General features: G+C 37.2%; 1 protein-coding gene across 3 annotated transcripts in view; it reads right to left on the bottom strand.

Moving 5' to 3' along the window:
* Positions 1-15,266, bottom strand: part of LOC131671646 (WD repeat and FYVE domain-containing protein 3) — a 49,123-nt gene that overhangs the window by 23,324 nt on the left and 10,533 nt on the right. For all 3 annotated transcript variants that reach the window (XM_058948234.1, XM_058948236.1, XM_058948235.1), the window contains exons 13-20: positions 6,727-7,016; positions 6,428-6,643; positions 6,167-6,339; positions 5,866-6,094; positions 5,636-5,772; positions 5,376-5,559; positions 5,020-5,291; positions 4,704-4,933 (exon numbers count right to left, since the gene is read on the bottom strand). In XM_058948234.1, the coding sequence (XP_058804217.1) occupies positions 4,704-4,933; positions 5,020-5,291; positions 5,376-5,559; positions 5,636-5,772; positions 5,866-6,094; positions 6,167-6,339; positions 6,428-6,643; positions 6,727-7,016 (1,731 nt within the window). The remainder of the gene's footprint in view (positions 1-4,703; positions 4,934-5,019; positions 5,292-5,375; positions 5,560-5,635; positions 5,773-5,865; positions 6,095-6,166; positions 6,340-6,427; positions 6,644-6,726; positions 7,017-15,266) is intronic.

Here is a 15,266-nt window from a genome sequence, read left to right as displayed (position 1 = left end):
AAAGGAGCCATCTTGACAGCTCTTGAAGCAGCCACACCAGAGCAAGTTGAGGTGAAGAGCCTTAGAGCAGGACCCAGAGGATCAAGAATAGCTATAGCGACAGCGCCAAGAGCTACTGCTGCTGAAAAGATATTAAAATCAGGCAGGATTAGAGTGGGATGGGTGAATGCCTCCGTCCGAGAAAAGAGGATAATCTCGAGATGATATAAATGCTTAGCATTTGGACATATCGCATCGGAGTGTCCAAAAAGGAACGAGATTCAGGAAAAACTGTGCTACAGATGCGGAGAACCTGGCCATTTAGCTGCTGGGTGTGAAAAGCAGTAAAAGTGCCGACCTTGCGGGAGATCGGAGAACCTTACGATCATAGGCCGGGGGATGCTAAATGCGTCGCGCTTCGAATAGCTAGGGAGAAGCTGGATCGAAAGCAAGGAGATGGCAAACGCTCCTAAAGTCGATATCCTGCAGATTAACCTCAATCGATCTAGAGAGGCACAAGATCTGGCCATTCAGACCGCGAGGGAAAGAGGAGCGGATATTCTCCTAATTTCGGAGCAAAACCGGAATATGCCCGACAGTATGTGGTACAGAGATGGAAGAGGCGATGCAGCAATCTACGTCTGCAATAGCGAATGGTACAACGTCAAAGAATTGGCATCTGGAGAGGGATACGTGGGAGTCGTAATAGGACAGCTAGCTATATTTAGCTGCTACTTCTCCCCTAATGCACCTAGCGCGGCTGTGGAACTGGACATCGCTGCACTAGAGCAGCAGATCGGTAAATGGAAAGGGCCACTCATTGTTGCGGGCGACTTCAACTCCAAGGCCAGGGCATGGACTGGGGGGACTCGAGATCGAAGAGGTGATTTACTGGAAGAGATAATGGCAACTTATAACCTGATAGCAGCCAACCGACCTGGCGTGCATACCTACGAGAAGGGAGGATGCAGAACGTGACGTTCATATCACCGGAGGTAGAAAAGAGCATAGCGTCTTGGGAGGTACTGGACGAGGAATCGTCCAGCGATCATCGTTATGTAATGACAAAGATCAAGGGAAAGCAGGAAGAGCGGCAGAAACACCTCACGGGACGAGGCTGGTCACTCCGGAAGATGAATCGAGACATCTTCCGAAAAAAGATCAAAACTGCGGGCAATATAGTAGGAGCGACTTCGGCAGAAGAGGCGGTGGAGGCACTCATGCAAGCACTTACCGGGGGTTGCAATGCATCGATGCCTCGAAGACCATCGGCCTATCATAGGAAAGCGACGTATTGGTGGAACGAAGAGCTAGCAGAACTAAGAAGAGAATGTAACAGACGGCGAAGGAAGTCACAGCGGGCTATGAGAGCCAACAAACCGGATGCGGAAGAGAAGCACGAGGCATACAAAGAAGCGAGGAGAGTCTTCAAGATTGCGATTCGAATGAGTAAGAACGAGTGCTGGAAGAAGCTCGTTGAATCCATTAATAGAGATCCATGGGGCCTGCCCTATAAGATTGTGATGGGTAAACTCCGGAAACCACATGGAGGCAGCATACCACAGGATGAACCGAGCCTGCGGAGAATCATAGAAGTTCTCTTCCCGCAAGGAGAAGCACGTGTTAGTTTCCCTAACCAAGAAGACGACGTAACGCTCGAACCGTTCACCCTCCAAGAGCTAAAAGCCACGGTGGCCAGACTAACCCCCGGGAAGAGTCCAGGCCTAGATGGCATTCCCAATGAGATCTTGCGCATAACAGCACAGGAGAATCCACAAATGCTCCTGAATGTATTTAATAAATGCATAACAGAGGGGACCTTTCCAAATCGTTGGAAGAGACAAAAGCTGGTCTTGATACCCAAGGGGAAAGGAGGCACGAGAGAAGACCCATCATCCTTTAGGCCACTAGGGATGCTGGATTCTTCAGGCAAACTGTTTGAGCGAATGATCCTCAATAGAATGGATAAGACGCTGGATGAGGAAGGAAACGAGGGATTTTCCCCAGCGCAATTCGGATTCCGCAAGGGCTTGTCTACTCACCATGCACTCAGACAAGTCCAAGAAAAGGTTCATGAAGCCCTGTACCAACTATCAGATAGGGGCGGATTTTGCGCCATCATAGCGTTGGACGTAAAGAATGCGTTCAATTCGGCTAGCTGGGAACGCATTTATCAGTCCCTGGCAGAAGAAAAGAAGATGCCTGAATATCTTTTGAGAATTATGGATAGCTATCTCAAGGATAGGAAACTCGTAGTAGTAACGGAAACGGGCCCGATAACCATCGATCTTTTGGCCGGAGTCCCCCAAGGGTCGATAAAAGGTCCCTTTTTGTGGATTTGCATGTATGATGGGCTGTTAAGACTACAGCTACCAAAAGGAGCAACTCTAGTTGGGTACGCAGATGACCTGCTCTTGATTGTAGTGGCACAGACCGCAGAGCAAACAGAAATGATTGCGAACGAAGCCTTAGAGCTTATAGCGGCATGGCTGGATAGTAGACGCCTTCACTTGGCAGTGCACAAATGCGAAGCGATACTAGTGACCCGACATAGAGCATACAACGACCCATGCTTCAAGATCAATGGAGAAGTAATTCCCCTTAGGAAGGAGCTGAAGTACCTAGGAGTCTGGCTGGACAACAAGTGGTCTTTTAAGCATCACGTCAGGGAAACGGCTACGAAGGCATCAATAGTCGGCACGTCGCTGTCGCGACTCATGCCGAATATAGGAGGGCCACGACCAATGAGACGAAAGCTGTTGTCGACAGTAGTCGAGTCGATCCTACTATACGGGGCCTCGACGTGGGCGAATATCGTCCCGACATATTTTGTGAACCAAAATATGGGCTCCGTACAGCGGAAAATTAATCTGAGAATCATCAGTGGATGGCAGTCAATATCGCGAGATGCCGCTAACGTACTCGCGGGAGTACCTCCTATATGGCTGCTGGCCATCGAGAAGAAAGAGATATGGGACGAGCAAGAAGAGTGCAGAAGATTTCGAGGACAGGTGACTGAAGAAGAGAAGGATCGCATCAAAAAGATTGCAAGGGAGACCCTTATGACAAGGTGGCAGAACGAATGGGACTCATCGTCAGATGGACGATGGTCCTATGCGCTCATTCCGCGCATCAGAGAATGGATGTCGAGAACACATGGAGAGATAGACTACCGACTTACGCAGGGGCTAAGTGGCCACGGCTGTTTTGGAGGGTACCTCGCGAAGAGAGGGCATAAACCTAATACAATCTGCCAACTGTGTACCCAAGAAGACGACGACGCAGAGCACACGCTGTTCGTCTGCCTTGCATACGACCAGGCTAGGACGGAGCTAGCATCGCAAATCGGAGTACGGTTGTCGAAAGACAACTTAGTTTCAGGCATGCTTACATCGCCCGAGAACTAGGAAAGGATAGCTACCTTCATAAGGAAGGCCATCCAAACCAAAGAAGAAAAGGAGAGAGAAGAAGGAAGAAGAGACTGAAGAGACTTCAAGACTGACATAGGCTAAGAAGTAAACCTGAACCCTTAATCCCCTATCGGGGGGACGGGGGACGTAAGGAAGCTACAGCATACGCCGAGGGATCGTAGGATCAGAACACGCCCCACTGAAGTAATACTGAAAAGGAGTCCCGGTGGGCGCTTGGTGCCGCACGGACCACTCAGCTACCTGGCCGGGGGGTAGTTGACGCCCGCAAAAAAAAAAAAAAAAACACACACACACGCGCGCGCACACACACACACTAAGGTTACCACTTTTACATAAAGTATCTTTTTATAATATTTTATAAAATAAAAATATTAACATTCACCGAATTCTAATGGTATTATATACGGCAGAAAATAGTAATAGTTTGACAGTGCAGTTTTCTTATGGCATAGATATTTCGACAAAAAAAATGATGTAAATGACATATCTATACAATATATATATATATATATATATATATATATATATATATATATATATATATATATAGAACAACTATGTAATATCTTTATCTCAGGAAAATATAATTTTGACTATTTTGTTAAATGTTGAATGTTATTCGTATTTTAATAAACGTTTATTTGTGATTTAATTAATTTTTCAATTATAAGGTTAATATCATATTTGCCGCTATAGTCACAAACCCATTCCCGAAGCTTATGGAATTATATTTAAAAATTTTGTAAGATAAATATTTTCGCGCTAATAATTTTACAAACTTTTTGACAAGATTATACGACGTATAATTGATATGTTTTCAATTATAATCAATAAAATCAGTGGTCATTAATAAAAAATGTAAATTTTAATATATTTCTCGTAAAACAACATTATCTCTTATGTCAGTTGCTTGGATTCCACATTCGGCATCTTCTTAGGTGATGGATAGGGAAATATCTTCATCAGAGATAACGACATAATGGTAATTGGAAATACAGATTTTGAAACATTCAGAATATTTTTCAATTTATAGAATAATTTTTCGTTATTCATATTCTTTAAATGCAAAAGAAACAACATAATGACGATTACGAATGAACCTTAAATAAAAATTATAAGTACCGAACTTACAATTAGTCCAAAGCGGAAAAAAAATTAGTTGAATAACTTGAATAAAGCTATATTGGTTTTTAAAAGGCGTACTCACGTGACATATAGGGGACTGGCAAGTAAAGTAAGCAAAATATACCTCCCCCTGCCTTCAGATCTGCCTATATATATAATAAAATTTACCATAATAAATCTGTATTTCGCGGTTGACTCAATAATATTCCAAGTAGGGCCAAAAGAACTTGTCGAGTAGTATTTTGTTTAACATCGCTCAAAATCATCAATAACTTATGTACTAGTTGTAAATCTCTCATAAGTCGAAGATTAGCGCGTTTTTCACTAGATTCTGCAACTAGTTCATATAAATGTTCGAGCAGGGAACGAAGTAGTTCCCCGGGAGCTTCATGCCAAACCTAAAATTAATAAAAGTTTATTGTTGACTAGAGAATACGATGTCTTGTTTTTTTCCAACGGCATTATAAAAAAACAAATATAGTACTTGTAAATCGCAAAGTAGATCTTGGAATGCAGTCACGTTAGGAATGGCACTAGTTTCTCTTCCACTATCAACAGTCCCGATTAAACTAAACGTTAAATGCAGAATATGAGAATTTAAAAGTGGACATTTTCGTCTCAACAACATTGCCAAAGTTTGATATCCTCTACGTCTATCCATTTCCAGTTGAGCCGCTTGATTTGAACGAACTACGCATACTAAAGCTTTAACAGCTGCATAAAGCGATTCAACATCTTGAGCCATAGCAATCATTCCTTAAGAATAGAACAATTGTAAGTTATTAAATAAACGCACAAATTGCCTCATTAGAATTGCATGCTAAATGAAATATTAGCTACCTAGTAATACTGAACATCCACCGACGTTATCAATCATTATTGCAACAGGTTTGGGATTGAAAACTCGAACTCCTAAATAACCAACTACAACGCCACCCAAAGCTCTTGCCGGGCCACTTAAATGGCCAGCTGAGTTATGTAAAACTCTTATGGGAGTAGCATTTTCATGAGATGACATTCCGAGCTATTTTGAATTCAACAATTATTAATAGATATTTTTTAATGAATTTTGTCAATCTTTGTGATGGTTTTTCATATACCTGTTTAGCGATCGATTTATTATCAGCTCGACTATAAACTTTTCTTATTTTAGCAAGCGTTAGTTGTGACATTGCTTTAGCATTCAAACCGAATACAACTTTTTCTTCTGATACAAATGAAGACAGGGGCTCCGAACCTAAAATTTCATTTAATTTACTGATTATGTTTTTGATTCTACGAAGATATGGCTGGAGTCGGGTTACTATTGCTAACTGAGAATTGTATTTACCTGACAGTTGCGGAGCTTGCAAACTTCCCATATAATGTGGGCCTAATTTGAATAAATGCTGCATGTTCTGAAAACTGAAAACTTCCTCGACAAGGTGACATGGACCTTGTTTCCAGGTGAGTCTTGAGTACCGTCGCCAACATGGAGGTGTACCTATATAGCCATAAACTGGTGATGCGATTGTTAAGTTGGCAGCGCCTCCTCCAGGAGTCTGAGTGATGTAGTGGAGCTTAAAGTCATATTAATTTAATTAGGATAATTATTCATTATAATCATTTTATTTGTACTGTACATTGACTACCTTTTGGCTATGGATATGCTGGCCATCCAAGTACAACGAGAAACTAGAGTTCTTTAAAACAGCGCGGTTCAAGACAATTGCAATATGATGCCACTGTCCTTCGTGTAATAAATCAGGACACCAAACTCGAGCGCCGCATTCACCAGTACCTTCGGGTTCCCAATCTCCAATGTCTGTTAAAAATAATCGATAAGTATATTTTCAACAATACTATGAGTATTACCATTTAGCTGCCAAATACGCAATTATATAGAAGCTTACTTTGCGGGAGGGCGGTCTCTTGAGTAGACACTACAATAGCTTTATCTCTAGCACTAAGAACTGCAGATAGGCATATCAAGTCTCTCCCTGATGGAGGACTTCGAATCAATGTGAGTAATCTTACGCAATGAGCATCTGTTCGTGGATCGCTGAACTTGTCTACACATATCCACGTGCTGAACGTTAAACCAGTTTGTGGAGGAAAAAGTCTGTCTCCTGCACATATACAGTAGTTTCAATAATTTAATTCAAAGTATCATTAAATTGAAATGATTTTGGAAAGACACACGATTACATACCTGATCCAATTCCACCTAAGACACTGTTATCAGTGGATACTACTGTTGGTGGTGTAGTACTTTGCGGAGCAATACTAGGCAAATAAAGGCAAGCAAAACCTTCCGCACTCATGTCAAATTCAACAAACGGAGGTAATGTACAGGATCCGTGCGCTCGAAAATCTTTAGGCGTTGTCATCGACACTAATGTTTTTATTCGAGTTAACGGAACTGGACTACCGCGAGGATTTTTTGGCTCGATCTCGTCTAAAGAAATGCAGCATAATGGATCTCCTAGTCTTAGAAATTCCCTGTGTTATGAAAAATAAAAGAATATAAGTATATGCATATTTTATTGATTTAATTTTTATCCGAAAAAAAGTATATCGTCTTTCTTAAAGATTTATCAATAACTTGTAATTTTCTATATAATGCTGAATAATTGTCACTAACTTTTTATATGGAACAAGCACTTTCCGTACTAATTTATTTAAAATTCATAGAGAAATTCATCAATGAAAAATAACTTGAATAAAATTAATTTTTGAATGTTTAATAGTATAGAGATCATTAATTACCTTTTAAGTTACGAAAAATATACCTATTATATTTATAAATACGAATTCTGATTCCAAAAGAAAACAAACAAAAATCATCAAGCCAATGATAAACGTTAATTGAACATTCGCAATAGGTTTTTTTGAACGGATTAGGTATAGTCCAATCAATAGCAAAAATTGAATTGATGGAAAAATCTTATAAAAAATATATAAAAAAATGTAAATAGATGTTCTATACAAAATGCAACTCGACATTTTGTATCAGTTTTTTATAAGGAATCACAATTTATAAAAACGGATTTTTTACATCTGCAAGCCATGGTATGCATTTTAAATGAAAACATTTTAGAGGAAAGTTGTGGAAACATGAAAAAACTACAATTCCAGGCATCGCGCGATTATTCTTTTTATTCATTCTAACCCTCGAAAATGACCATTATAATATATCGAATATTCATAGCAAAAATTACTTTTTTAATTTTTATTGCTGTTAAGACAAAACTCTTACGATTCTAAAAAAATATCTCTCGTACGATTGAATATGTTAATTAATTGCTAAGCTATACTAATTAGTTAACTAAATGATGGTCAAAGTATGTAGCTGTAATTTTTCTTTTGGTTTAAGGAATTGAGTTGCAAAAAACTCTATTACACTTTTTCCTTTTTTTTAATAAACATGTGAAAATTGTTATAAACGTTCGATTAATTATTTTACAATCGTGATATCGAGTGCCGGATTATTATTAATAAGGATTTCATTATTGATGCGCGAACGGGCCGGGGTGTCTGAAAGCCTGACTGCCGCCCGAGTCATAGGCCGCTCGGCTGTTAAAAAGGCCTACATACGGAGCAAATTCACCTCGTGCGAATTGCCACCTATCAATTGTTGTTGTGTAATGAAAAAGAACACAGTTTAAATTATATTATTTAATATATGTACGGTGCAATACAGTCCAAAGAGATAGCGATGTACTCGAGAGCGCGGCTTCAACTCAACAACACAGCAGGACAAATTAGTGTGTTAATAGGCATGTTATTTCAAAAATACAGTAGGTGGCGCTCACCCTCGAATATAAAGGTATACTACGTGCATTTCCATATACATTCGCGTATTCTTATAACAAGCACAACCAGCACCAGGTATGCCGATTACACAAATTAATCATATCAGAATGACGTACGGGGATATAAATTACATTGGCAATAACCAAGCAATACTTTATTTTGATAGAAGTTGTAACGGTCAAATATGAATTGAACCGTTTGCGTCCTCACTATCGATACCTTTGACAGTCAAATGACTCGCCGATTAGAATATTACGCGGAATCGTAGGCGCTTCGCGCCTGGATCGTCGAGACGGCTCGCTGTTGAGGCACTCGTCTGGCGACCGTTGACCTAAGGACAACTGATCCGACGGATTTCTCTTGGATTCCCGCTGCTGTCGCTGGTCATCGCGACAACTCGCTACTTACGTCGTTGTCAGATCTCTGACTGCACCGTACTACGGTGGATTGAGCATCAGAGCAGCACTCTAAGGGGAGATGGAGTATGGCGAATCCCGGAGCGACGAGACGGTTGCGAGCGATCCTCTGCGAGTTGAGCATCTGAGCGCACGCGTGAGATCTTTGACTGTCCCGATAAGTTAAGTAGGCTATTTCGTTAGACAATACGTCGTTTCATTATCGCGAGGGTATATATGCATTCGAATTTTAATTATGATTTTATTGTAAATTTTTAAATAAACGATCTCGCGAGCTGTACTTTCCTAACATTTAACATGTTCATTTCGTGTACGATAAGATAGCATTTAGTAAATGTTACATGGTATCAAAGGGAAAAAATTTTTTACCAATTCTATATATTCACTAAAATTACAATCTAAATATAAAGACATCGTAATTGTAGATGAAATTGACTTTACATCTTCCTGCAAATGCGATTCGATCTTTCAACATCGAGATATGTTCCCACATTATAGAGTAACATGTGCAGTTGGATTAACCTGTCCTGCAAGATTAATCGAAATTGAAAGATTCGTATTTGCAAGAAATATGAAAATACCTACAGGAAACTTTTTTACACCCAAATAAATGCTCATCAGATTCTGGTGAATATATAAAGATAAAATGCCCAATTATAAGAATGTAAGTTTGTTTATAACAACAGTACAATACTGCTGAATATAAGTATGTGAGATAATACCTGATCAGTAAATAAGTATATGATAAAACTGTTAAAAAATTATATGTATATATATGTATATATACAGGGTGTCCCATTTTAAAGGAACCATCCCGAAATTTTCGACGGTTGGCGTTGTACAAAAAATTGTTCAGACAATAGTTGTTTGGGACAATGGGGGCAACCTTTCTGTGAAATCCCATTTGACCTTGCGATTTATTTTCAAGGTCATTTGAAGGTCAGTCATTTTTTGAATAGGAACCTATATTTTTGATCCCGGATTCGGAAAGAGCGGAAAATTCTACGTTCAGATAACATATTCTGTGTGGGGTGCGGTTAACCCCCCCCCCCATCTAAGGTCATGTAGGGGTCAAATTTATGATTTTCTTCATCACAGGGATGATCGGGCAAGGGTAAGGTTAATTGTAATAACCCAATAACTCCAATACCCAATAACTCGATAACCCCATAACCCCAATAACCCAATAACCAAGAGATATTTTGAATAAAGACCCCCATTTTATATCCCGGATTCGAAAAGAGCGGGAAAATCTACGTTTAGATAAAGTATTATGTTGGGGGAGCGGTTCACCCAACCCCCCATCCCACTGGGGCAAGGGTGAGGTTAATACAGGCTTAATATTAGGCTTTTAATACATGAAGTCGACTTTGAAAATCAACCTGAAGTTTAAGTTCAAGGTCACTGTTGTTTGAGCCTACAATTTTTTTGGGATATGGGGGTTATTGAATTATATATTGGGGTTATCGGGTTATTGGATTATTGGGATATCGAGTTATTGGGTTATTACAATTAACCTTACTCTTGCCCGATCATTCCTGTGCATAGATAAAGAAAATCATAAATTTGACCCCTACATGATCTTAAGCGGGGGGGGGGGGGGTTAACCGCATCCCACACATAATACGTTATGTGAACGTAGAATTTTCCGCTCTTTCCGAATCCGGGATCAAAAATATAGGTTCCTATTCAATAAATGTCTTTGACCCTCAAATGACCTTGAAAATAAATCTCAAGGTCAAATCGGATTTCACAGAAAGGTTGCCCCCATTGTCCCAAACAACTGTTGTCTGAACAATTTTTTTGTATAACGCCAACCGTCGAAAATTTCGGGGTGGTTCCTTTAAAATGGGACACCCTGTATAGGGTGTTTTGTTGTTCGTTTAGATTATTTTAAAAATACAGAAGTCATTATGATTTAAACGTTAAAATTTATTGGATACCAGCGTACGTTGGGATTGAGGAAAATGTATTAGGGGATCAACAAGCTAAGCTAGCTACTAAGCAACATCCAATAATTACGTATATTCCTTACTCAGACTTTAAAGTAATGTTCAAAAAATTTCCAACGAATGAAACTACTAGTTTGATTAAAGATCAGGAATGTTTCAAAAGCCATATTTATTTTCAAAGGTACTAGAAGTACTCTGTAAAACCATGGTTTTTATCCTATTCACTCAATCGCGAGCTTATGGTATTTATATGCAGATGTCAAAGTAATCACGTTAATTTAAGCAAATCTCTCGCTAGAATTAATATAACTGATGACCCAGATTTTGATTACGAACAAACAATACAAGATTGAAATCATGTAACATGGAATTGCCCTAGTTATAACCCTCCAAGGAAAGCTCTAATTGAATCTCTGGCCAAAACAAAATTATATCCACCATTTGATATTAATTATATTCTAATTGAACCCAATATTTATATTCTCGAAAAGATTTACAATAATTATCAAAGCTGTAACATTAAAACGTGATAATCACATTATATGGATATAGTGATTAAGTATTTTTATGTATTTTTTTTCTTTTTATTTTGCTTTATATATTTAAGATTAAGTCATATATATTTTCTTTTCTCTATTTCTTGTAGTTTAATAATATTTAAAAGATAATAAATTAATAAAGTCGTCAATAAAAAAAAAATATATTCTCGTTAGGAGAGTTCTACGTTTAGTTTGTACAAAGGAAATTATTAAATTTGAATTGATCGAAGGTAATGTCAAAATTTTATCTGCCAGAAGGTTAAACAGAAGAATTGATAAAGAGAATGGTATAAATTATAAGAAGTCAAACTTAGTTTTGATGGTTATAAATGCTATAATATTCCAAAAATATATATCTTCATTTGGTTAATATAAAATTATTGAATTCAAAGAAAAGCCAAAAAAATATTTTTAAAATACCAAATTGAGACATTTCAAATTAACATATAATGATAACTGTAATTGTGAACATTATGATAGTGATAATAATATGCTGTCCTAATATTGATAACGATCTTATTTGTGTGAATTATAAATAAAATCAATACCCTGCTGATTCAAAACATCCAATCGAAGTAGGAGATAATAATTTATGATATAGCCTTCTTCAAGAAAATTTCTCTAGATGAAGCTCGACAATCATACATTGATAAGATTAATTAATTGTATTCCAGTCATTTTCTTAAATTTTCATTTATTAGTAATTGTACTCTAACTTTATCTATTAATAATAATAATAATTCATTATCTACAAAGGTTACCTTTAGTGACATTTTGAAAATACATTTATACAATGAGACTAAATATCCTGGACAGAAGACTGTTAATATTAAATTCAATGAGAAAAGCGGGTTATTTATATGGGTCGGAGGTGTGGGAATGATCGAACCAAGAAGAGTTAGAAAAGGTGCAAGCGAAAATAGTCAAGATGGTATTAGGAATAAACAGGAATACCCCAGATTATATATAGAAGATGGAGGCAGGAGTAGAAGGCCTTTACTTAGAAATAATAAAGAGGGCGATGAACTATATAGGTGAGATCTTGGAGATAGAGGATAATAGACTACCTAAAATATGTTTAAAGGAGGAAATAAGAGGAGTGTTGAACAACAATCCAACAAGAATCGAACAAGACATTTAAACAAGATAGAGCAAGATAGACGAAAAGGGACGGAGAAGGTCACTTAAAAGAAAAATAGGCAAGAATAAGACGTGGCAGCATTGGAAAAGAGGGAAACAAAGGTTTCACCACGCAGGAATGCAAAGTATGTGGCAAGGAGCAAGAAGACCTTCAACACATCTAGATCTGTGAGACGGCTAGGAAGGGCATTAAAAAGAATAGATAAAGGTGGTAGATGAGTGGAGGGGCAACAATAGGGGAGAAGAACTGAGCGAAAAATTAGGAATGATACTGGAAGGGAAACTGGAGAAAGGAACATATCGATATTCCAGGGCCTTTGAGAAGCTAGTGGAAAATAATAAGAAAAGTAGGGCAAAAGGAAATCGAGTGAAGGTAGTGGGGGGGGGGGGGGGGGGGGTTGTGATACGAGGCTAACAGGGACGGAAGAATTAGGAAGTAGGGAGGGAAGCAAGAGTAAGATATAAAGAAGGCGAAAAGAAAACAGCAATAGGAAGGAAGGAAACATGAGAAGAAAAAAGATCCAATCCTACGAAGGCTGTCGGACAATTTTTAGACCGCGAATGAAACCATATACGTCGATAGGCATCCTATGTAAAAAGGAAGTATTATATAATGAGGGATAATGTAAGCAATCAATTGTATACTTATCAGGAAATAAATACTATACTACTACTATTCATTTACACAATGAATCTAATAATAAGGTTGAAATTCAAGTTGCCTTAACCCTTTAACGTGCAAATGGCCAAAACTTTAACGTCAACTTCAAGCTTGTACCTTTCAATTATAACCCGTGTGGAAAAAATATTGGTGTGTATAAAAGTCTCATCTTGCGAATGGCATCGTCAGATTTATCAATAAATAAGCACAAATTGTTTATTTTTAACAATAAACAAAAAAAAATGGAGATTTTCGATTTTTTTAATGAATTTTTTCAACTATGTTCTTAGCACTCATGAACATTCTAACCCATTAGGATGCCCATTAAGATGCGGGACCCGAAAGTTGTACTTCAAAAATATACTTTGATAAATTTTGATTTTTATTGTTAACCAATCCAAAATGGCGCCCGAATGCCTGAAATTATTACAAAATCACAGTACACTTTTGAAGTATAATCAAAGTTTTAGCGGGAAAAATGACTTGCCTGAGTCTTGTAACAATAAATTGGATGTATATTAGCAAAATTAGCTCAGAAAATTAATTTTCAAGATGGTGGCCGTGATGAGTCAGCTAAAATAACGTACTTACACAGTTTTATAGACACTATATAGTCTTCAATCCTCTTTATTCAATAGTTTTATGAACTCTCAGCACCATTAGATCCAAATTCATTATTATCTTATCAAAATTCAAAATGGTGTATCCAAGATGGCGGACTGCAAACTCAAAAACAGCAATTCAGGAAAAAGGAAAAATACAATCGTATTCTACGTGAAGTTTGGAATCAAAATTCTTCTATTTACTTTCTCGGTCAGAGCCGCGATTCTCGAGTAAAAAATTATCAAAATACCGGAAATCGAAAATTTGCCTCCAAATTTACCAACCATGCTTTCAGAAGGATGTACAATGGCTTTACAATGGCAGTTCTGCGTTTTTTGCCTCTGATTTATTCGTAATTCAGAGTTGCCCGATTCTTACCACGAGGAGGTAAACGTTTTTGAGAATCATATTTTTTGTATTGTTTTTGTAAATTTTTTTAATTTTTTTTTTGTATTTTTTATACATTCATATGAAAATTTATATGAAAACTATGATCTTTAAGAGCATTTATCTCTTTACAGTGAGAACTGGAAAACTCCGTGGTTGCAAAGTTTGGAGGCGAATTTTCGATTTCTGGTATTTTGATAATTTTTCAATCGAGAATGGCGGCTCTGACCGAGAAAGTGAATAGAAGAATTTTGATTCCAAATTTCACGTAGAATACGATTGTATTTTTTATTTTTCCTGAATTGCTATTTTTGAGTTTGCAGTTCACCATCTTGAATCCGCCATTTTTAATTTTGATAAGATAATAATGAATTTGGATCTAATGGTGCTGAGAGCTTATAAAACTATTGAATAAAGAGGATTCAGTGTCTATAAAACTGTGTAAGTACGTTATGTTGGCTGACTCATCACGACTGCCATCTTGAAAATCAATTTTCTGAGCTAATTTTGCTAATATGCATCCAATTTATTGTTACAAGACTCAGAAAAGTCATTTTTCCCGCTAAAACTTTGATTATACTTCAAAAGTGCATATTACTGTGATTTTGTATTAATTTCAGGCATTCGGGCGCCATTTTGGATTGGTGAACAATAAAAATCAAAGTTTTTCAAAGTATATTTTTGAAGCACAACTTTCGGGTCTCGCATCCTAATGGGGATTAAAAAAAAATAAAAAATCTCCATTTTTTTTGTTTATTGTTAAAAATAAACAATTTGTGCTCATTTATTGATAAATCTGATGATGATATTCGAAAGATGAGACTTTTATACCCAATCATTTTTCCTCACGGGTTATAATTGAAAGGCACGAGCTTGAAGTTGACGTTAAAATTTTTGGCCATTTGCACGTTAAAGGGTTAACACATCCCTCTAACATTGATGTTTATCTATTTTTATGAACATGATTAAATATCTGACTGAATCAATCAATATGATTTCATTAAATAAAAAACATTAAAATTAAAAAGATCTGATTTCAACTGAAAAGTCAAATAATTCGGTTTTATTTCAAAAACCATGAATACTATTTCTTTCAATCTCAATTTATCTCAAGTGTCAATGTTAAGTTCAAATGAGAATAAAATAATGATTCTATAAATTCATCTAATCAATAATTCATTATCGATAAAAAAGAATGTTTATTTTAAAAATGCTATCTGAAAACAATTTATATTTTA

The sequence above is a fragment of the Phymastichus coffea genome, unplaced genomic scaffold (genome assembly GCF_024137745.1).
Source record: "Phymastichus coffea isolate CEN01 unplaced genomic scaffold, Cenicafe_Pcof_1.1 PCOF00131, whole genome shotgun sequence".
Classification (NCBI taxonomy): Eukaryota; Metazoa; Arthropoda; class Insecta; order Hymenoptera; family Eulophidae; genus Phymastichus; species Phymastichus coffea.
Note: the sequence above shows the minus strand (reverse complement) of the source record. Positions and strands in the feature narration are given on the sequence as shown.